Here is a 20,876-nt window from a genome sequence, read left to right as displayed (position 1 = left end):
GTCTTCTAATGGCTTCATGAAACATAGTCCCATCATCTGACTCCACACTGAAATACTGAACTAAAAGTAGCAGTTACCTAATTGCCATTGTCAGGTGGTCTGTAGCTCTATTTGGCATATTCAATAACAAATATTCATGTTTTTTGTAAGAGTTAGCTAGCTTGTAAAGAAGCTAACTAAAAGTAGCCTACCTTTCCTGTTGACAAAAATGTGCTCAAATCCTGAAACAACCTTATCTAGCTAGCGTACGGTTTATTATATGATTATTGCTTCACAAACGTATTTGAATTAAATAATACATTTTATGAACCTTGCTCTTTGCCACTCCAACCTCGGCAACAATGCTGCAAAAATACTAATATTATCTACACCAAGCCATTGAGAGTAAACGGTGTCGGGCTAGATAGCTAGCCATTTTTCTGACCATTCAGCAGCATCATTAATATTGATATAAATGTCTATGCAACAGCTAGAGTTAGATGTGACTGTGTTACACGGAACCCAAACCGTCTGCGCGCACGTGCTATCGTGCATAAATGTATTTTGTCCCCCTACACCAAACGGGATCACGACACGCAGGTTAAAATATCAAAACAAACTCTGAACCAATGTCATTAATTTGGAGACAGGTTGAAAAGCATTAAACATGTATGGCAATTTAGCTAGTTAGCTTGCACTTACTAGCTAATATGTCCTATTTAGCTAGCTTGCTGTTGCTAGCTAATTTTTCCTGGGATATAAACATTGAGTTGTTATTTTACCTGATATGCACAAGGTCCTCTACTCCGACACACATAAAACGGCCAACCGAATCATTTCTAGTCATCTCTCCTCCTTCCAGGCCTTTTCATCTTTGAACGTATATGGTGATCGGCATCTAAACTTTTATAGTATTACCACGACAACCAGCAAAACAGTTAGTCTTTCAATCACCCACGTGGGTATAACCAATGAGGAGATGGCACGTGGGTACCTGCTTCTATAAACCAATGAGGAGATAGGAGAAGCAGGACTTTCAGCGCGATCTGCGTCAGAAATAGAAAGGAGTTCTATTTTTGCCCTTGGCATCAGCAGATACTCTTTGGCACTCTCAAGCAGTGTGGGTGCAATATTTGAATAACATGGATCACGCGACGTGTCCGGTCTGGTCAGCATGTTAGGTTTTCTCAGCTATTGTTTGCTAAAATCCACATTACCTTTTGGGATAGGGAAAGAAACCTCAAGATTTTTTGCCTTCACTGGGTTTATACGTATATAGAACCTTCTTTAGTAAAGGGTTATTTAATCTTGTCAAATCAAATAAAAGTTTATTGGTCGCGTACACAGATGTGCAGATTTTATCACAGGTGCAGCGGAATGCTTGTTCCTAGCTCCAACAGTGCAGTAATACCTTACAAAACACAAAACAATACACAAATAATCCAAAAATTAAAATGAAAGAAATATCGCCCAAAGAACCATTAAGTTTGCAAATCCATAAAACAATGCATAAAACCCCAAATAACCCTTTTTTCTAAGATTGCACAATGCATCTATATTACATAAGTGGATAGTTCCGCATGTGATGGATGTTTGTGTGTTATTAATTTAGCTAATTATGGGTTGTCAGGAGCAAGATGTCTGATGAAAACTTATATGAGGATCTTGACATCGACAAGGAAATGAAGAACTACGACATGTTTACCCCAACAGAAAATGCAGCCAAAGCAAAGGAGCACCTGGATCTGCTGGAGAACGTGACCCTTAACATTGTTGTGACAGGGGAGAGCAGGGCGGGAAAGTCCACCTTTGTTAATGCCTTACATGGACAAAGGGGCAGTAGAAACTGGAGTTGACCAAGACCACAATGAAGCCCATTAGATACAGCCATCACACAGTGCCTAACGTGACATTCTGGGACCTGCCTGGTACCGGCACCCCAAACATTAAAGCAAAGAAGTACCTGAAGGAGGAAAAGTTTAAAACCTACAACTTCTTCATCATCGTCGGCACAGTGAGGTTCAAAGAGAACAACATCATGCTGGCCAAAGAGATCCAGAATATGAAGAATATATTTTTACCTCTTCCGGTCGAAGATTGACAACGACAGCCGAGCTGAGGCATGGAAGAAGAACTACAGGGAGGAGGATTTGCTCTCCAAGATCAGACAGAATTGTGAGGGGAACCTGAAGACCGTAGGGAATCCCAAAGTTTTCCTCATCTCCACCTTTGATCTTGGGAAGTACGATTTCCAGAAGCTAATCTAGTCTCTGGAGGAAAACCTCTCAGAGCACAAGAGGTCTGCCTAATCCAGTCTCGGTTTGCTCAATAGTCATGATTGAGAAGAAGAGGAAATATCTTTTCAAAACCGCCTTTGCTGCAGCTGCTGGTGCCTCCACCACAGCAGCCGTACCCATCCCTGGCTTCTCAGTGGACTGAGAGATTGGTGTTATGCAGGCCTTCTTCCACAAGGCCTTCATAACCTTTGGACTGGGTGAGAAATCTCTCCGGAGACTCTCAGAATGTGTCAACAAGCCAGTCGTTGAACTGAGCTCAGCAGTGAAGTCTCGCTTCACTGGGGGAGTTGATGAGAAGATGGTGGCTAGAATGATGCATACAGCAGTCATGGTGGCAGCCAAGGCTATCGAAGCTGTGTTGACCACTGTTGTTTTTAGTTTTGGCGCAATGGGATTGCTTTTGCCACTACATTACACCTTCTGCACGAGGGAATAAAAGAATTGGTGGAGGATGCTAAAGAAGTGCTAATGGCGGCACGCCTGGAATTACAAAAAATGGTCAGACTGAAAACACCCTGTTCTTCCAGGTGGATGCGGTTACAATGGCTGTACTTTAGATACAGATTTTCACAAGTCAGATGTCCGATTCATGTCTGATCACTTTTGTTACCATGACAATATGAACAGAGCCATGAACCCAAGGTTTGTGTTTGTTTACTTAGTTCTAGTGTTGTACGTAGAGTTAGCATCATTATTCAAATGATCATTGTTAGTAGCTATAGCATCATTATTAGCATTGTATCATTATCAGCATTAGCAGTGTGTAGTGCAAAACAAAGGAGGCCATACATATGTTAGCATATGTTTGTTAGCATGGTTACTTTTCCATTTCATTTGTCTTTGCCATCTAATTTCCTGCTCTGTACTCTATACCATTGTCACTATTTGATTGTACTAGTAAGTAGTAGGTGGGTGCTGAGGAAATTCCTAACAGTGGAAGAGTTCCTCTGTTAGCATGCTTCTTTGTGTCATCTAATTTTCAATTATTAAATTGTTTGATGTGACTTTAAATATTCTAGTAATCTACCCTGTTATCTAAATCATTGATTGTTTGTGTATTTTTTTTATTGACACAAAGAATTGTAATAAAAAACACAAACATGCATTAGTGAAGTCAAAGATGCCATTTTATTGACTAGATGTCTCTTTGTCTTCCTGCTTGTAACAACATCAGCCTTCTATCTCCCTCTACTTCATCTTATTCTTCTTCTCTCTCTCTCTCTCTCTCTCTCTCTCTCTCTCTCTCTCTCTCTCTCTCTCTCTCTCTCTCTCTCTCTCTCGCTCTCTCTCTCTCTCTCGCTCTCTCTCGCGCTCTCTCGCTCTCTCTCTCTCGCGCTCTCTCTCGCTCTCTCTCACTCTCTCTCTCTAGTCTGGTGTGGAGGGTACAGGCTAGTAGTTGGTGATGATCTCAGTGATCCAGGGCAGCAGGGCACAGACCTTGGTGTAGACACCAGGATAGTTGGGCTGGGCACAGCCAACACCCCAGGACACAATGCCATGCAGCTCTCCGTTACACACCAGGGGACCGCCGGAGTCACCCTGAGACAGAAACAGAGGGAGAGAGAAAGATAATGAATTAATATATAAATGAATAAACAAACAAATGAAATGTTCTGTTTGTGAGGTTGCAGGGGTATTCTCCATACCTGACAGGCGTCCTTGCCTCCCTCCAGGTATCCGGCACACACCATGGTATCAGTAATCTGGCCAGGGTAGGACTCCTCACAGGCCTTCTTAGACAGGATGGGGATGTCCACACACTGCAGGTTAAATGGGTTGAACACTGACAGAGAGAGAGACAGAGAGACCGATGAGAGACAGAGAAAGAGAGAGAGAGAGACACAGTTGGGGAGAGAGAGACAGAGAGAGAGAGAAGGTTTGGGGGAGAGAGGGGGGATACAGTAAGTGGTGTTCTTAGAAGTAGCTACCCTCTCAAGTAAATTGACTTGCTGATTTCCCATCAAAATGTAGACCTAGCGTGAGCTATAGTTTCAAGAAAAAGTATTTTTAGTTGATTACATTCAATAACCCATATTTTCTCATCCCAATCTCATCCTCATTCCACCCCATCCCATACTACAACCCATCTACATAAATACCAGAGTCGGTGTAGATGTTTCCCCATCCAGACACCACACACATGTCCCCGGCCTTGGGGCAGGCTGTGGGCAGGGCGATGGGCTTGACAAACTTGTTGAGAGTGACAGGGTGGGCCAGCTTCAACAGCATAATGTCGTGGTCCAGGGTCTGGTAGTCATAGCTCTGGTGCCAGTAGATGGCGTCCACAGACATGTACTGCTCCGTTCCCTCGTGCTCCCAGATGTGGTGGTCACCCAGGATAGCAAGCTGACTCCAAGGACTGGAGGGAGGGAGAGAGAGGGAGAGAGAGAGAGAGCGAGAAGGAGAAAGTGAGAGAGTGAGAGAGCGAGGGAGAGAGAGAGAGAGGACATGATTTATGAAGGAGAGCAGAAAGGGATGAAGGTGAAGAAGTGGAGAGAGGAAAGCAGAGAAGACAAGAAGGAGAGAGGGGAAGACAGAAAGTGAAGACAGATGGACAATTGGAGAAGGGAGAGGAGAAAAATATAGAAACCTTTACATGAAGAGGCCTTTGGGAGGCACAGTGAAGGGCAAAGATGGTTGACAGTGACCCTGCAGTACTCACTTCATCCAGCAGTGGGCGGCAGAGATGATCCACTGGTCATTAATGAGGGAGCCGCCACAGAAGTGGTAGCCGATGTTAAGAGAGGCTTGCCAGGGCTGGGAATGAGCCTCACACTCATAACCCCCCACGATCCTGTCATCCATAGGAGCTGCCGCTGAGGGAGGGAAGGAGTGGAAGGGAGAGGGAGGGTCAGAAGAGAAAGAGTAGGATGGAGAAGGGAGTCGTGTTCAGAAAGCATGACAGAAGGTAACAGAAGACAGAGAGATGCAGAGGTTAGAGATAATGTTATATTATACAAGATGGGCAAAAGGAGAACATCAAGCTGATGTCCACATTGTCTGTAAAACATGCGTGTCTCTACGCGGGTCTCTACGCGTGTCTCTACGCGGGTCTCTACGCGTGTCTCTACGCGGGTCTCTACGCGGGTCTCTACGCGGGTCTCTACGCGGGTCTCTACGCGGGTCTCTACGCGGGTCTCTACGCGGGTCGCTACACGGGTCGCGGGTCTCTACGTGAGTCTCTACGCGTGTCTCTACGCGTGTCTCTACGCGTGTCTCTACGCGTGTCTCTACGCGTGTCTCTATGCGTATGCGTGTCTCTCTGCGTATGCGTGTCTCTACCACGAGTCTCTACCACGAGTCTCTACCACGAGTCTCTACCACGAGTCTCTACCACGAGTCTCTACCACGAGTCTCTACCACGAGTCTCTACGCGTGTCTCTACGCGTGTCTCTACGCGTGTCTCTACGCGTGTCTCTATGCGAGTCTCTATGTGTGTCTCTATACGAGTCTCTACGCGTATCTCTATGTGTGTCTCTATGTGTGTCTCTATGTGTGTCTCTATGCGAGTCTCTATGTGTGTCTCTATGCATGTCTCTACATGTGTCTTTATGCGAGTCTCTATGTGTGTCTCTATGCGTGTCTCTATGCGAGTCTCTATGTGTGTCTCTATGTGTGTCTCTATGTGAGTCTCTATGTGTGTCTCTATGTGTGTCTCTATGTGTGTCTCTATGCGAGTCTCTATGTGTGTCTCTATGTGAGTCTCTATGTGTGTCTCTATGTGTGTCTCTACGCGAGTCTCTACGCGTGTCTCTATGCGAGTCTCTATGTTTGTCTCTATACGAGTCTCTACGCGTATCTCTATGTGTGTCTCTATGTGTGTCTCTATGTGTGTCTCTGTGTGTCTCTATGCGAGTCTCTATGTGTGTCTCTATGCATGTCTCTATATGTGTCTTTATGCGAGTCTCTGTGTGTCTCTATGCGTGTCTCTATGCGAGTCTCTATGTGTGTCTCTATGTGTGTCTCTATGCGAGTCTCTATGTGAGTCTCTATGTGTGTCTCTATGCGAGTCTCTATGTGTGTCTCTACGCGTGTCTCTACGCGTGTCTCTACGCGTGTCTCTACGCGTGTCTCTACGCGTGTCTCTACGCGTGTCTCTACGCGTGTCTCTATGCGAGTCTCTATGTGTGTCTCTATGTGTGTCTCTATGTGTGTCTCTATGCATGTCTCTACATGTGTCTTTATGCGAGTCTCTATGTGTGTCTCTGTGAGTCTCTATGTGTGTCTCTATGCGAGTCTCTATGCGTGTCTCTATGTGAGTCTCTATGTGTGTCTCTATGTGAGTCTCTATGTGTGTCTCTATGTGAGTCTCTATGTGTGTCTCTATGTGTGTCTCTATGTGTGTCTCAAATGTGTGTCTCTATGTGAGTCTCTATGTGTGTCTCTATGTGTGTCTCTATGTGTGTCTCTATGCGAGTCTCTATGTGTGTCTCTATGTGTGTCTCTATGTGAGTCTCTATGTGTGTCTCTATGTGTGTCTCTATGCGAGTCTCTATGTGTGTCTCTATGTGAGTCTCTATGTGTGTCTCTATGTGAGTCTCTATGTGTGTCTCTATGTGTGTGTCTATGTGTGTCTCTATGTGAGTCTCTATGTGTGTCTCTATGTGTGTCTCTATGTGTGTCTCTATGTGTGTCTCTGTGTGTCTCTATGCGAGTCTCTATGTGTGTCTCTATGCATGTCTCTACATGTGTCTTTATGCGAGTCTCTATGTGTGTCTCTATGTGTGTCTCTACGCGAGTCTCTATGCGTATCTCTATGCGAGTCTCTATGTGTGTCTCTATGCGAGTATCTATGTGTGTCTCTATGCGAGTCTCTATGTGTGTCTCTATGCGAGTCTCTATGTGTGTCTCTATGCGTGTCTCTATGTGTGACTCTATGCGAGTCTCTATGTGTGTCTCTACGCAAGTCTCTATGCGAGTCTCTACGTGTGTCTCTATGAGAGTCTCTATGTGTGTCTCTACGCGAGTCTCTGTGTGTCTCTATGCGTGTCTCTACATGTGTCTCTATGCGAGTCTCTATGTGTGTCTCTATGTGTGTCTCTACATGTGTCTCTATGCGAGTCTCTATGCAAGTCTCTATGTGTGTCTTTATGCATGTCTCTATGCGTGTCTCTATGCGAGTCTCTATGTGTGTCTCTACCTGTGTCTCCATGTGTGTCTCTATGTGTGTCTCTATGCGTATCTCTACATGTGTCTCTATGCGAGTCTCTATGTGTGTCTCTATGTGTGTCTCTATGCGTGTCTCTACCTGTGTCTCCATGTGTGTCTCTATGTGTGTCTCTATGTGTGTCTCTACCTGTGTCTCCATGTGTGTCTCTATGTGTGTCTCTATGCGTGTCTCTATGCGTGTCTCTATGCGTGTCTCTACCTGTGTCTCCATGTGTGTCTCTATGTGTGTCTCTATGCGTATCTCTACATGTGTCTCTATGCGAGTCTCTATGTGTGTCTCTATGTGTGTCTCTACATGTGTCTCTATGCGAGTCCCTATGCGAGTTCCTATGCGAGTCTCTACACGTGTCTCTACATGTGTCTCTATGCGTGTCCCTATGTGTGTCTCTATGCGTGTCTCTATGTGTGTCTCTATGTGAGTCCCTATGCGAGTCTCTATGTGTGTCTCTACATGTGTCTCTATGCGTGTCTCTACGCGAGTCTCTATGTGAGTCTCTATGTGTGTCTCCATGTGTGTCTCTATGTGTGTCTCTATGTGTGTCTCTACACGTGTCTCTATGCGAGTCTCTTTGTGTGTCTCTATGTGTGTCTCTATGTGTGTCTCTATGTGTGTCTCTATGTGTGTCTCTACACGTGTCTCTATGCGAGTCCCTATGCGAGTCTCTATGCGTGTCTCTACATGTGTCTCTATGCGAGTCCCTATGTGAGTCTCTATGTGAGTCTCTATGTGTTTCTCCATGCGTGTCTCTATGTGTGTCTCTATGTGTGTCTCTATGTGTGTCTCTACACGTGTCTCTATGCGAGTCTCTATGTGTGTCTCTATGCGAGTCTCTATGTGTGTCTCTATGCGTGTCTCTACATGTGTCTCTATGCGAGTCTCTATGCAAGTCTCTATGTGTGTCTCCATGCGTGTCTCTATGTGTGTCTCTATGTGTGTCTCTATGTGTGTCTCTACACGTGTCTCTATGCGAGTCTCTATGCGTGTCTCTATGCGAGTCTCTATGTGTGTCTCTATGCGAGTCTCTATGTATGTCTCTATGCGTGTCTCTACCTGTGTCTCTATGTGTGTCTCTATGTGTGTCTCTATGCGTGTCTCTACATGTGTCTCTATGCAAGTCTCGATGCGTGTCTCTATGCGAGTCCCTATGCGAGTCTCTATGCGTGTCTCTACATGTGTCTCTATGCGAGTCTCTATGTGTGTCTCTATGCGAGTCCCTATGCGAGTCTCTATGCAAGTCTCTATGTGTGTCTCTACATGTGTCTCTATGCGAGTCCCTATGTGAGTCTCTATGTGTGTCTCTACGTGTGTCTCTATGTGTGTCTCTACATGTGTCTCTATGCGATTCTCTATGTGTGTCTCTATGCGGGTCTCTATGTGTTTCTCTATGCGAGTCTCTATGTGTGTCTCTATGCGAGTCTCTATGTGTGTCTCTACGCGTGTCTCTACGCGTGTCTCTCTGCGAGTCTCTATGTGTGTCTCTATGCGAGTCTCTATGTGTGTCTCTACATGTGTCTCTATGTGTGTCTCTATGCGAGTCTCTATGCAAATCTCTATGTGTGTCTCTATGAGAGTCTCTATGTGTGTCTCTACATGTGTCTCTATGTGTGTCTCTACGCGAGTCTCTGTGTGTCTCTATGCGAGTCTCTATTAGTGTCTCTACATGTGTCTCTATGTGTGTCTCTATGCGAGTCTCTATGTGTGTCTCTATGAGAGTCTCTATGTGTGTCTCTACATGTGTCTCTACTTGTGTCTCTATGCGAGTCTCTATGTGTGTCTCTATGAGAGTCTCTATGTGTGTCTCTACATGTGTCTCTACGTGTGTCTCTATGCAAGTCTCTATGTGTGTCTCTACGCGTGTCTCTATGTGTGTCTCTATGCGTGTCTCTACATGTGTCTCTATGCGAGTCTCTATGCGTGTCTCTACATGTGTCTCTATGTGAGTCCCTAGGTGTGTCTCTATGCGAGTCCCTATGCGAGTCTCTATGCGTGTCTCTATGCGAGTCTCTATGTGTGTCTCTACATTTGTCTCTATGCGAGTCTCTATGTGTGTCTCTATGTGTGTCTCTACATGTGTCTCTATGTGAGTCTCTATGTGTGTCTCTATGTGTGTCTCTACATGTGTCTCTACATGTGTCTCTATGCGAGTCTCTATGCAAGTCTCTATGTGTGTCTTTATGCATGTCTCTATGCGTGTCTCTACGCGAGTCTCTATGTGTGTCTCTATGCGAGTCTCTATGCGTGTCTCTATGCGTGTCTCTATGCGTGTCTCCACCTGTGTTTCCATGTGTGTCTCTATGCGTGTCTCTACATGTGTCTCTATGCGAGTCTCTATGTGTGTCTCTACATGTGTCTCTATGCGAGTCCCTATGCGAGTCCCTATGCGAGTCTCTACACGTGTCTCTACATGTGTCTCTATGCGAGTCTCTATGTGTGTCTCTACATGTGTCTCTATGCGTGTCTCTACGCGAGTCTCTATGTGAGTCTCTATGTGTGTCTCCATGCGTGTCTCTATGTGTGTCTCTATGTGTGTCTCTATGTGTGTCTCTACACGTGTCTCTATGCGAGTCTCTTTGTGTGTCTCTATGTGTGTCTCTATGTGTGTCTCTATGTGTGTCTCTACACGTGTCTCTATGCGAGTCCCTATGCGAGTCTCTATGCGTGTCTCTACATGTGTCTCTATGCGAGTCCCTATGTGAGTCTCTATGTGAGTCTCTATGTGAGTCTCTATGTGTGTCTCCATGCGTGTCTCTATGCGAGTCCCTATGCGAGTCTCTATGCGTGTCTCTACATGTGTCTCTATGCGAGTCCCTATGTGAGTCTCTATGTGAGTCTCTATGTGAGTCTCTATGTGTGTCTCCATGCGTGTCTCTATGTGTGTCTCTATGTGTGTCTCTATGTGTGTCTCTACACGTGTCTCTATGCGAGTCTCTATGTGTGTCTCTATGCGAGTCTCTATGTGTGTCTCTATGCGTGTCTCTACATGTGTCTCTATGCGAGTCTCTATGCAAGTCTCTATGTGTCTTTATGCGTGTCTCTATGCGTGTCTCTATGCGAGTCTCTATGTGTGTCTCTATGCGAGTCTCTATGTGTGTCTCTATGCGTGTCTCTATGTATGTCTCTATGCGTGTCTCTACCTGTGTCTCTATGTGTGTCTCTATGTGTGTCTCTATGCGTGTCTCTACATGTGTCTCTATGCAAGTCTCGATGCGTGTCTCTATGCGAGTCCCTATGCGAGTCTCTATGCGTGTCTCTACATGTGTCTCTATGCGAGTCTCTATGTGTGTCTCTATGCGAGTCCCTATGCGAGTCTCTATGCGTGTCTCTATGTGTGTCTCTACATGTGTCTCTATGCGAGTCCCTATGTGAGTCTCTATGTGTGTCTCTATGCGAGTCTCTATGTGTGTGTCTACATGTGTCTCTATGCGTGTCTCTACGTGTGTCTCTACGTGTGTCTCTATGTGTGTCTCTACATGTGTCTCTATGCGATTCTCTATGTGTGTCTCTATGCGGGTCTCTATGTGTGTCTCTATGCGAGTCTCTATGTGTGTCTCTACGCGTGTCTCTACGCGTGTCTCTCTGCGAGTCTCTATGTGTGTCTCTATGCGAGTCTCTATGTGTGTCTCTACATGTGTCTCTATGTGTGTCTCTATGCGAGTCTCTATGCAAATCTCTATGTGTGTCTCTATGAGAGTCTCTATGTGTGTCTCTACATGTGTCTCTATGTGTGTCTCTACGCGAGTCTCTGTGTGTCTCTATGCGAGTCTCTATTAGTGTCTCTACATGTGTCTCTATGTGTGTCTCTATGCGAGTCTCTATGTGTGTCTCTATGAGAGTCTCTATGTGTGTCTCTACATGTGTCTCTACGTGTGTCTCTATGCGAGTCTCTATGTGTGTCTCTATGAGAGTCTCTATGTGTGTCTCTACATGTGTCTCTACGTGTGTCTCTATGCGAGTCTCTATGTGTGTCTCTACGCGTGTCTCTATGCGAGTCTCTATGCGTGTCTCTACATGTGTCTCTATGCGAGTCTCTATGCGTGTCTCTACATGTGTCTCTATGTGAGTCCCTAGGTGTGTCTCTATGCGAGTCTCTATGCGTGTCTCTATGCGAGTCTCTATGTGTGTCTCTACATTTGTCTCTATGCGAGTCTCTATGTGTGTCTCTATGTGTGTCTCTACATGTGTCTCTATGCGAGTCTCTATGTGTGTCTCTATGTGTGTCTCTACATGTGTCTCTATGCGAGTCTCTATGCAAGTCTCTATGTGTGTCTTTATGCATGTCTCTATGCGTGTCTCTATGCGAGTCTCTATGTGTGTCTCTATGCGAGTCTCTATGCGTGTCTCTATGCGTGTCTCTATGCGTGTCTCTACCTGTGTGTCCATGTGTGTCTCTATGCGAGTCCCTATGCGAGTCCCTATGCGAGTCTCTACACGTGTCTCTACATGTGTCTCTATGCGAGTCCCTATGCGAGTCCCTATGCGAGTCCCTATGCGAGTCTCTACACGTGTCTCTACATGTGTCTCTATGCGAGTCCCTATGCGAGTCCCTATGCGAGTCTCTACACGTGTCTCTACATGTGTCTCTATGCGAGTCCCTATGTGTGTCTCTATGCGTGTCTCTATGTGTGTCTCTATGCGAGTCCCTATGCGAGTCTCTACACGTGTCTCTACATGTGTCTCTATGCGAGTCCCTATGTGTGTCTCTATGTGTGTCTCTATGTGTGTCTCTATGCAAGTCTCTATGTGTGTCTCTACATGTGTCTCTATGCGTGTCTCTACGCGAGTCTCTATGTGAGTCTCTATGTGTGTCTCCATGTGTGTCTCTATGTGTGTCTCTATGTGTGTCTCTACACGTGTCTCTATGCGAGTCTCTTTGTGTGTCTCTATGTGTGTCTCTATGTGTGTCTCTATGTGTGCCTCTACACGTGTCTCTATGCGAGTCTCTATGCGTGTCTCTACATGTGTCTCTATGCGAGTCCCTATGTGAGTCTCTATGTGAGTCTCTATGTGTGTCTCCATGCGTGTCTCTATGTGTGTCTCTATGTGTGTCTCTATGTGTGTCTCTATGTGAGTCTCTATGTGAGTCTCTATGTGTGTCTCCATGCGTGTCTCTATGTGTGTCTCTATGTGTGTCTCTATGTGTGTCTCTATGTGTGTCTCTACACGTGTCTCTATGCGAGTCTCTATGCGAGTCTCTATGTGTGTCTCTATGCGTGTCTCTACATGTGTCTCTATGCGAGTCTCTATGCGAGTCTCTATGCAAGTCTCTATGTGTCTTTATGCGTGTCTCTATGCGTGTCTCTATGCGAGTCTCTATGTGTGTCTCTATGCGAGTCTCTATGTGTGTCTCTATGCGTGTCTCTATGTATGTCTCTATGCGTGTCTCTACCTGTGTCTCTATGTGTGTCTCTATGTGTGTCTCTATGCGAGTCCCTATGCGAGTCTCTATGCGTGTCTCTATGTGTGTCTCTACATGTGTCTCTATGCGAGTCCCTATGTGAGTCTCTATGTGTGTCTCTATGCGAGTCTCTATGTGTGTGTCTACATGTGTCTCTATGCGTGTCTCTACGTGTGTCTCTACGTGTGTCTCTATGTGTGTCTCTACATGTGTCTCTATGCGATTCTCTATGTGTGTCTCTATGCGGGTCTCTATGTGTTTCTCTATGCGAGTCTCTATGTGTGTCTCTACACGTGTCTCTACGCGAGTCTCTATGTGTGTGTTTGTTACCTGCAGCCCCCAGGAGTGTGAGTACAATCAGGCCAATCATCGTGCTGCTGAGACAAGTCTTCATTCACCAGACTGGACATGTGCACTCTGCGATTCTCTACATTTATACCTTCATCTCAACTGATATCCCTCCACCCTGCCCTGCCCCCTTTCCAAGTCTCTCGTGCCTGATGCCCCACCCCAAACTCTCCTGCCCCATCATGCCTCATCTTATCACAAACTCTCCTTATATTCTACCAGGTACTCAAAGCATGCGTTTATCCCATTCCTCACGCCAATTTCATCATGGCGTTTGAGACATTTTGTTATTGGAATAAGTCACAGCTGCAGCTGTCTCAACCTTGGGACTTTGGACAGAAAGTGTTTAATGTTGAAACAGTTGTGCTGTTGGCCAGATTGCCAGAGTGGTAGGATCATTGAGACCTCTTGCAACACCTCAAAGAAGTGGGGGAAAAGGTTGTTGTACTTTTCAGGTACTAGTTCTAACATCACAGGTGGCCATTTCTCTCACAGCTCCTGGCCTATATTCAAGGGCATACTAAGTGTACTAAAGAATAGTTGCAGAGATAAGGAAGGCTCTATGAGTAACATTTGAATAGAACCAGACAGAATGATGATTTGCACATTTAAAATGTTATGCAATCAGTACATTCAACAGATGAATTGGTTGTTCTGTAAGATGCAACATTGGAAAGTGAATAGACCTTGTGGGATGAGCACAGGCTGTTAAGTAGCTGTGGTCCTTTTGATAGTGCATATGGCCAGCCATGGGTACATGTCCTTGTGTGCCACATGCCACTTCAAAAGGCTAAATGTCTGTCACATTCAGTTTGCCAGCTACTGGTTAATCATCAGTTAGGTGTACAGTCCCCAACGTATTTATTTGGGCAGTGAAGATAAAAATGTTCATTTGGCTCTATACTCGAACATTTTGGATTTGAGAACAAATGTTTTATACACTACATGGCCAAACATATGTGGACACCCCTTCAAATGAGTGGATTTGGCTCAACAACACCCGTTGCTGACAGATGTATAAAATCAAGCACACCGCCATGCAATCTCCATAGACAAACATTTGCAGTAGAATTGTTCGTACCGAAGAGCTCAGTGACCTTTAACGTGGCACCGTCATAGGATGCCACCTTTCCAACAAGTCAGTTCGTCAAATTTCTGCCCTGCTAGAGCTGCCCCTGTCAACTGTAAGTGCTGTTATTGTGAAGTGGAAACCTCTAGGGGCAACAATGGCTCAGCTGCAAATGGCAGGCCACAAAAGCAGGTGTCCACATACATTTGGTCATGTAGTATATGAGGCAACAGTACAGACTTTCACCTTTTATTTTAACGTGCTTTCATACATCTCTGTTTTACCGTTTAGAAATGAATGCACTTTTTGTATCTAGTCACCCCATCACTTATAGTGTATTTAATTTCATCAAAAGTTTGGTCCCATACTCCTAGCACACAATGACTACATCAAGCTCATGACTCTACAAACTTCTTGGATGCATTTGCAGTTTGTTTTGGTTGTGTTTCGGATGATGTTGTGCGAACGGTAAATAATGTATTTTGTCATTTTGGAGTCAAGTCAGTTTTATTGTAAGTAAGATGTTCCCGAACACTTCTACATTAATGTGGATGCTACCTTGAGTACAGATAATCCTATTACTAGCCTATTCAACCTCTCTTTCGTATCGCCTGAGATCCATAAAGATTGGAAAGCTGCCGCGGTCATCTCCCACTTCAAAGGGGGAGATACCTTAGACCCAAACTGTTATAGACCTATAGACATCCTGCCCTGTCTTTCTAAAATCTTTGAATGCCAAGTTAATAAACAGATCACCAACCATTTCGAATCCCACTGTACCTTCTCCACTATGCAATCTGGTTTCCGAGCAGGTCATGGGGGCACCTCAGCCACGCTCAAGGTCCTAAACGATATCATAACCGCCATTGATAAAAGACAGTACTGTGCAGCCGTCTTCATCGACCTGACCAAAGCTTTCGACTCTGTCAATCACTGCATTCTTATTCTTATGACTGCCTCGCCTGGTTCACCAACTATTTCTCAGATAGAGTTCAGTGTCTCAAATCGAAGGGCCTGTTGTCTGGACCTCTGGCAGTGTCTATGGGGGTGCCTCAGGGCTCAATTCTCAGGCCGACTTTTTTCTCTGTATATATCAATGATGTCGCTCTAGCTGCTGGTGATTCTCTTACGACACCATTCTGTATACATCTGGCCCTTCTTTGGACACTGTGCTAACTAACCTCCAAACGAGCTTCAACGCCATACAACACTCCTTCGTGGCCTCCAACTGCACTTAAATGCTAGTAAAACTAAGTGCATGCTCTTCAACCGATTGCTGCCCGCACCCTCCTGCCCGACTAGCATCACTACTCTGGATGGTTCTGACCTAGTCTAACCTGTCTGGTTAGACTGTAAACTCTCCTTCCAGACTCACATTAAGCATCTCCAATCCAAAATTAAATCTAGAATCGGCTTCCAATTTCGCAACAAAGTCTCCTTCACTCTTGCCGCCAAACATAACATCGTAAAACTGACTATCGTACCGATCCTTGACTTCGGTGATGTCATTTACAAAATAGCCCCCAACACTCTACTCAGCAAACTGGATTTAGTCTATCACAGTGCCATCCATTTTATCACCAAAGCCCCCTATACTACCCACCACCGTGACCTGTATGCTCTCGTTGGCTGGCCCTCACTACATATCCGTTGCCAAACCCACTGGCTCCAGGTCATCTATAAGTCTTTGCTAGGTAAAGCCCCACCTTATCTCAGCTCACTGGTCACCATAGCAACACCCACCCCTAGCACGCGCTCCAGCAGGTACATTGCACTGGTCATCCCCAATGTCAACACTTCCTTTGGCTGCCTTTCCCTCCAGTTCTCTGCTGCCAATGACTGGAACGAATTGCAAAAATCGCTGAAGCTGGAGTCTTATATCTCCCTCTCTAACTTTAAGCATCAGCTGTCTGAGCAGCTTACCGTATTGTATTAATGCTAAATTGTAATTATTTTTGCCTCTAGGACCTATGTATTGCCTACCTCCCTACTCTTCTACATTTGCACACACTGTACATAGATCTTTCTATTTTTCTTTTCTTTTGCGTTATTGACTGTACGTTTGTTTATGCGTAACTCTGTGTTGTTGTTTTTGTCACACTGTTTTGCTTTATCTTGGCCAGGTTGCAGTTGTAAATGAGAACTTGTCCTCAACTGGCCTACCTGGTTAAATAAAGGTGAAATAAAAAATAAATAAAAAATAATGAATGAATAATGATGTTACAGATGGACAAAGGTCATGCCCCCAAAACATGCTAACCTCTCACCATTAAAAATAACAGGGGAGGTTAGGATTTAGGTATGATATTCATGCATCTGTAACTTTATAATAATATAATAATAATATATGCCATTTAGCAGACGCTTTTATCCAAAGCGACTTACAGTCATGTGTGCATACATTCTACGTATGGGTGGTCCCGGGGATTGAACCCACTACCCTGGCGTTACAAGCGCCATGCTCTACCAACTGAGCTACAGAAGGACCACTCATCATTATTCAAGATTCATTCATGATTATCATGGTAACATCCACATGAATGTAGAAGTGTTCAGAAACATATTATATTCTTATTAACAATAAAAGTGACTCTAAAATGACAATACATTATTTACCATTCATTTCTACTGGGCACAACATAATCTGAAACAACCAAAACAAACTGCAAATGCATCCAACAAGTTTGTAGAGTCACAAGCTTGATTTAGCAGTGGTGGAAAAAAGTATTACATTGTCATTGAGTAAAAGTACAAAGTCAAAGAAAATGCTATACATGAAATTCCTTATATTAAGCTAATCAGATGGCACACTACAACACTCTCAATACTTCTGACACCTTCAAATGGGAGGACAAGATACATAAAGTACTATCATTTTAGAAATGGTAAAACAGATATTTATGAAGCACCCTCAAATTGAAGGAGACATTCTGTACTGTCGGTTTATATAAAACATGTGATCTCAAATCCAAAATGCTGAAGTATAGAGCCAAAAGAATAGTTTTAGCATCACTGTCCAAATAAATACAGAGGCGCGTGTAGAGGCGCGTGTATGTTGCGAAGTGTATGCAGGTGCATTAAATAAAATATTGTGGCCCTTGTATGCTTGTATGTTTAGGGATAAGGCTGAGTGAGGGGAGGGGGAGGTGATTAGGGTGGTCAGTGGGGTAGAGTGAATGTTGTGAGCACATGGGAGGGCAGTGCAGATAGGGTGTGAGGGGTAGGGGAGGGCAGATAGAGTGTGAAGGGCAGGGGAGGTAAGGTAGAGTTTGATGGGTGGGGTGGGGGGCAGATAGGGTGTGTATAAATAAAGTACATGCGCGTGTCCAGGTGTCTTTGATCAGCCAGTGTTCACCGGACAGACAGACACCATGAGACTGCTTGCTCTGATACTGCTGGTTGGAGCTGCTGGTAATTAAACACACACACACAGACACACACACATACAGTACTTTAATATACTCTACCAATTATATATCACAAACTATTCGTAGGGAATATTAATCTTACATATAGCTTATAAGAGCTTTCAACGTTTTTACTAAACAGACTGTTTCTATGTGAGGTAGAACAATTCTGATGAATACTATTCAGAGTGCAACAATGTCCTCATCTCTCCCCTCTTGTGACCACTCTCTCTGTATGGTGTCTCTCTCTGTGTGTTTCAGCGGCAGTGCCCCGTGAGAATGGTAAGATCATCGGTGGCCAGGAGTGTGAACCTCACTCCCAACCCTGGATGGCCTCCCTCAACTACGGGTACCACTTCTGCGGAGCCGTGCTCATCAATGAGCAGTGGGTGCTCTCTGTCGCTCACTGCTGGTACAAGTGAGTAAGGGTGGAGGGCAGGGGAGGGAAAGGGAAAGGGGGATACCTAGTCAGTTGTACAACTGAATGCATTCAACTGAAATGTGTCTTCTGCATTTAACACAACCCCTCTGAATCAGAGAGGTGTGGGGAGCTGCCTTAATGGACATCCACGTCTTCGGCGCCCGTGGAACAGTGGGTTAACTGCCTTACTCAGGGGCAGAACAACAGATTTCGGTCCAATATGGACCAAAAGGAGGGCTCTTCTATGTCTTCCGCAGTGTGACACTGAATCTTATCAAACTGACATGAGGTTTCTCTGTAATCAAAGTTGTATCACCCTGTCTTTCCCTTTGTCCTCTTCCACCTCTCCGTCCTCTTCCACCTCTCCGTCCTCTTCCACCTCTCCGTCCTCTGCCCTTTCTCTCCTTCATCCTTCTCTCTCAGCCCCTACGCTATGCAGATCATGCTTGGAGAGCACAACCTGCGTGTGTTTGAGGGAACTGAGCAGCTCATGAAGACTCAAAACATCATCTGGCATCCCAGGCAAGCTACACCCACTCTTACACATCACTTTAGGGAAGCCATTTTATAACAACCGAACCGAGGCTGAATGGAGTTTTATCACGTTGCATGATTCAATAAAAATCCCTTGGCCTCTCTCTCTTCTCTCTGTAGCTATGACTACCAGACGCTGGACTATGACATGATGCTGATCAAGCTGTTCCACCCTGTGGAGATCACTGATTATGTGAAGCCCATCCCGTTGCCCACAGGCTGCCCATACGCAGGCCTCCCCTGCTCTGTCTCTGGCTGGGGCAACATCGCCACTGGAGAGGAGGGTGAGACGGACCAAATGACCTTTACCAAACTATAACCACAGAAATTACACCCAAACACACTATACCAAACAAACTTTACCAACATTAATTATACCCTCAGTACTTTTATCCACACACACTCTAACAACAAACGCCTCACCCGGAGAAGAGGTATGACTACGGATAAATTATATTAAATAACTAAATCTCCCTGCCTTTTACTTCCTTCTCAGTAAACATGCCCGCCCATCTGCAGTGTCTGGATGTGCCCATACTGGAGGATGATAAGTGTGAGATGGCCTACCCTGGCATGCTCACCCGCAGGATGGTGTGTGCCGGATACATGGACGGAGGCAGAGACGCATGCAACGTACGTACAGTATATGACATCTTTTTGATGAGACCGTTTAGTCATTTATAAAACACAGTGGTACATATTAGGATCACCTTGAATTGATGTCTTACGTCTCTGTCTCTCTGTCTCTCTGTCTCTCTGTCTCTCTCTCTCTCTCTCTCTCTCTCTCTCTCTCTCTCTCTCAGGGGGACTCTGGCAGTGGTCTAGTGTGTTTGGGTGAGGTTCATGGCCTGGTGTCCTGGGGTCAGGGCTGTGCTGTGCCCGGATACCCCGGAGTCTATGTCAAAGTGTGTGAGTTCCTCCCCTGGATCGATGAGACCATGAAGGCCAACATGTAACACCACTAGCTGCTTTCCTCCCTGTCTCTCAGACCTCCAAACTCTTCCTCCCTGTCTCTCAGAACTCCACTCCTCCAAACTCTTCCTCCCTGTCTCTCAGAACTCCACTCCTCCAAACTCTTCCTCCCTGTCTCTCAGACCTCCACTCCTCCAAACTCTTCCTCCCTGTCTCTCAGAACTCCACTCCTCCAAACTCTTCCTCCCTGTCTCTCAGAACTCCACTCCTCCAAACTCTTCCTCCCTGTCTCTCAGACCTCCACTCCTCCAAACTCTTCCTCTCTCTCTCTCGTTCTCCTCCTAGTTTGATACTAAAGTGGACTCAGCACAGTGTGTAACATGTCAAACACAATAAAGCCTGAAGTTACACTGTCTTCCTTCTGTCTGTCTTAGGAACTACACTTTCATTACTATGTGCATTTTTAACGGTATGATGGATGTGCAAAAGTTTTATTTGGGTTTCATGGTTGATTATATTAACATACAACTATAGTATGCAGGCTATATACCGTACTAGCCATACATCCTGGACAATATGTTTTAAGTATGGGGTAAATTATGAGGTAGCATATTTTCAATGCCCTACATACACACATCAAGCAATTAAATCATTTAACTTGTTTTTGGAACTGTGTAGCAGCTTACTCTGTTTGCTGTGTAGCAGCTTACTCTGTTTGCTATGCAGCAGCTTACTCTGTTTGCTGTGCAGCAGCTTACTCTGTTTGCTGTGTAGCAGCTTACTCTGTTTACTGTGTAGCAGCTTACTCTGTTTGCTGTGCAGCAGCTTACTCTGTTTGCTGTGTAGCAGCTTACTCTGTTTCCTGTGCAGCAGCTTACTCTGTTTGCTGTGCAGCAGCTTACTCTGTTTGCTGTGCAGCAGCTTACTCTGTTTGCTGTGTAGCAGCTTACTCTGTTTGCTGTGCAGCAGCTTACTATGTTTGCTGTGCAGCAGCTTACTCTGTTTGCTGTGTAGCAGCTTACTCTGTTTGCTGTGTAGCAGCTTACTCTGTTTACTGTGTAGCAGCTTACTCTGTTTGCTGTGCAGCAGCTTACTCTGTTTACTGTGTAGCAGCTTACTCTGTTTGCTGTGCAGCAGCTTACTCTGTTTGCTGTGTAGCAGCTTACTCTGTTTGCTGTGCAGCAGCTTACTCTGTTTACTGTGTAGCAGCTTACTCTGTTTACTGTGTAGCAGCTTACTCTGTTTGCTGTGCAGCAGCTTACTCTGTTTGCTGTGCAGCAGCTTACTATGTTTGCTGTGTAGCAGCTTACTTTGTTTGCTGTGTAGCAGCTTACTCTGTTTGCT

At 45.2% G+C, this 20,876-nt stretch overlaps 2 protein-coding genes across 2 annotated transcripts in view; one reads left to right on the top strand and one right to left on the bottom strand.

The window, feature by feature from the left end:
* The window catches only part of LOC118375775 (transmembrane protease serine 9), a 35,977-nt gene extending 16,030 nt beyond the window's left edge, over window positions 1-19,947 (top strand). The window contains exons 9-19 of the mRNA XM_052489098.1: window positions 1,610-1,736; window positions 1,823-1,993; window positions 2,076-2,174; window positions 5,249-5,524; window positions 5,565-5,735; window positions 17,603-17,669; window positions 17,927-18,083; window positions 18,510-18,608; window positions 18,741-18,904; window positions 19,117-19,253; window positions 19,424-19,947. Of these exons, the coding sequence (XP_052345058.1) occupies window positions 1,610-1,736; window positions 1,823-1,993; window positions 2,076-2,174; window positions 5,249-5,524; window positions 5,565-5,735; window positions 17,603-17,669; window positions 17,927-18,083; window positions 18,510-18,608; window positions 18,741-18,904; window positions 19,117-19,253; window positions 19,424-19,576 (1,621 nt within the window). The 3' untranslated portion in view covers window positions 19,577-19,947. The remainder of the gene's footprint in view (window positions 1-1,609; window positions 1,737-1,822; window positions 1,994-2,075; window positions 2,175-5,248; window positions 5,525-5,564; window positions 5,736-17,602; window positions 17,670-17,926; window positions 18,084-18,509; window positions 18,609-18,740; window positions 18,905-19,116; window positions 19,254-19,423) is intronic.
* LOC118375782 (trypsin-2-like) lies at window positions 3,386-13,340 on the bottom strand. Its single transcript, XM_052489984.1, has 5 exons — window positions 13,172-13,340; window positions 4,939-5,092; window positions 4,376-4,635; window positions 3,923-4,059; window positions 3,386-3,815 (listed from the first exon to the last, which is right to left on the bottom strand). The coding sequence occupies exons 1-5, from the start codon at window positions 13,233-13,235 to the stop codon at window positions 3,666-3,668; spliced, it is 765 nt and encodes a 254-aa protein (XP_052345944.1). The 5' UTR covers window positions 13,236-13,340; the 3' UTR covers window positions 3,386-3,665.
* Window positions 19,948-20,876: the final 929 nt, after the last annotated feature.

Source organism: Oncorhynchus keta, chromosome 31 (assembly GCF_023373465.1).
Source record: "Oncorhynchus keta strain PuntledgeMale-10-30-2019 chromosome 31, Oket_V2, whole genome shotgun sequence".
Lineage (NCBI taxonomy): Eukaryota > Metazoa > Chordata > Actinopteri > Salmoniformes > Salmonidae > Oncorhynchus > Oncorhynchus keta.
Note: the sequence above shows the minus strand (reverse complement) of the source record. Positions and strands in the feature narration are given on the sequence as shown.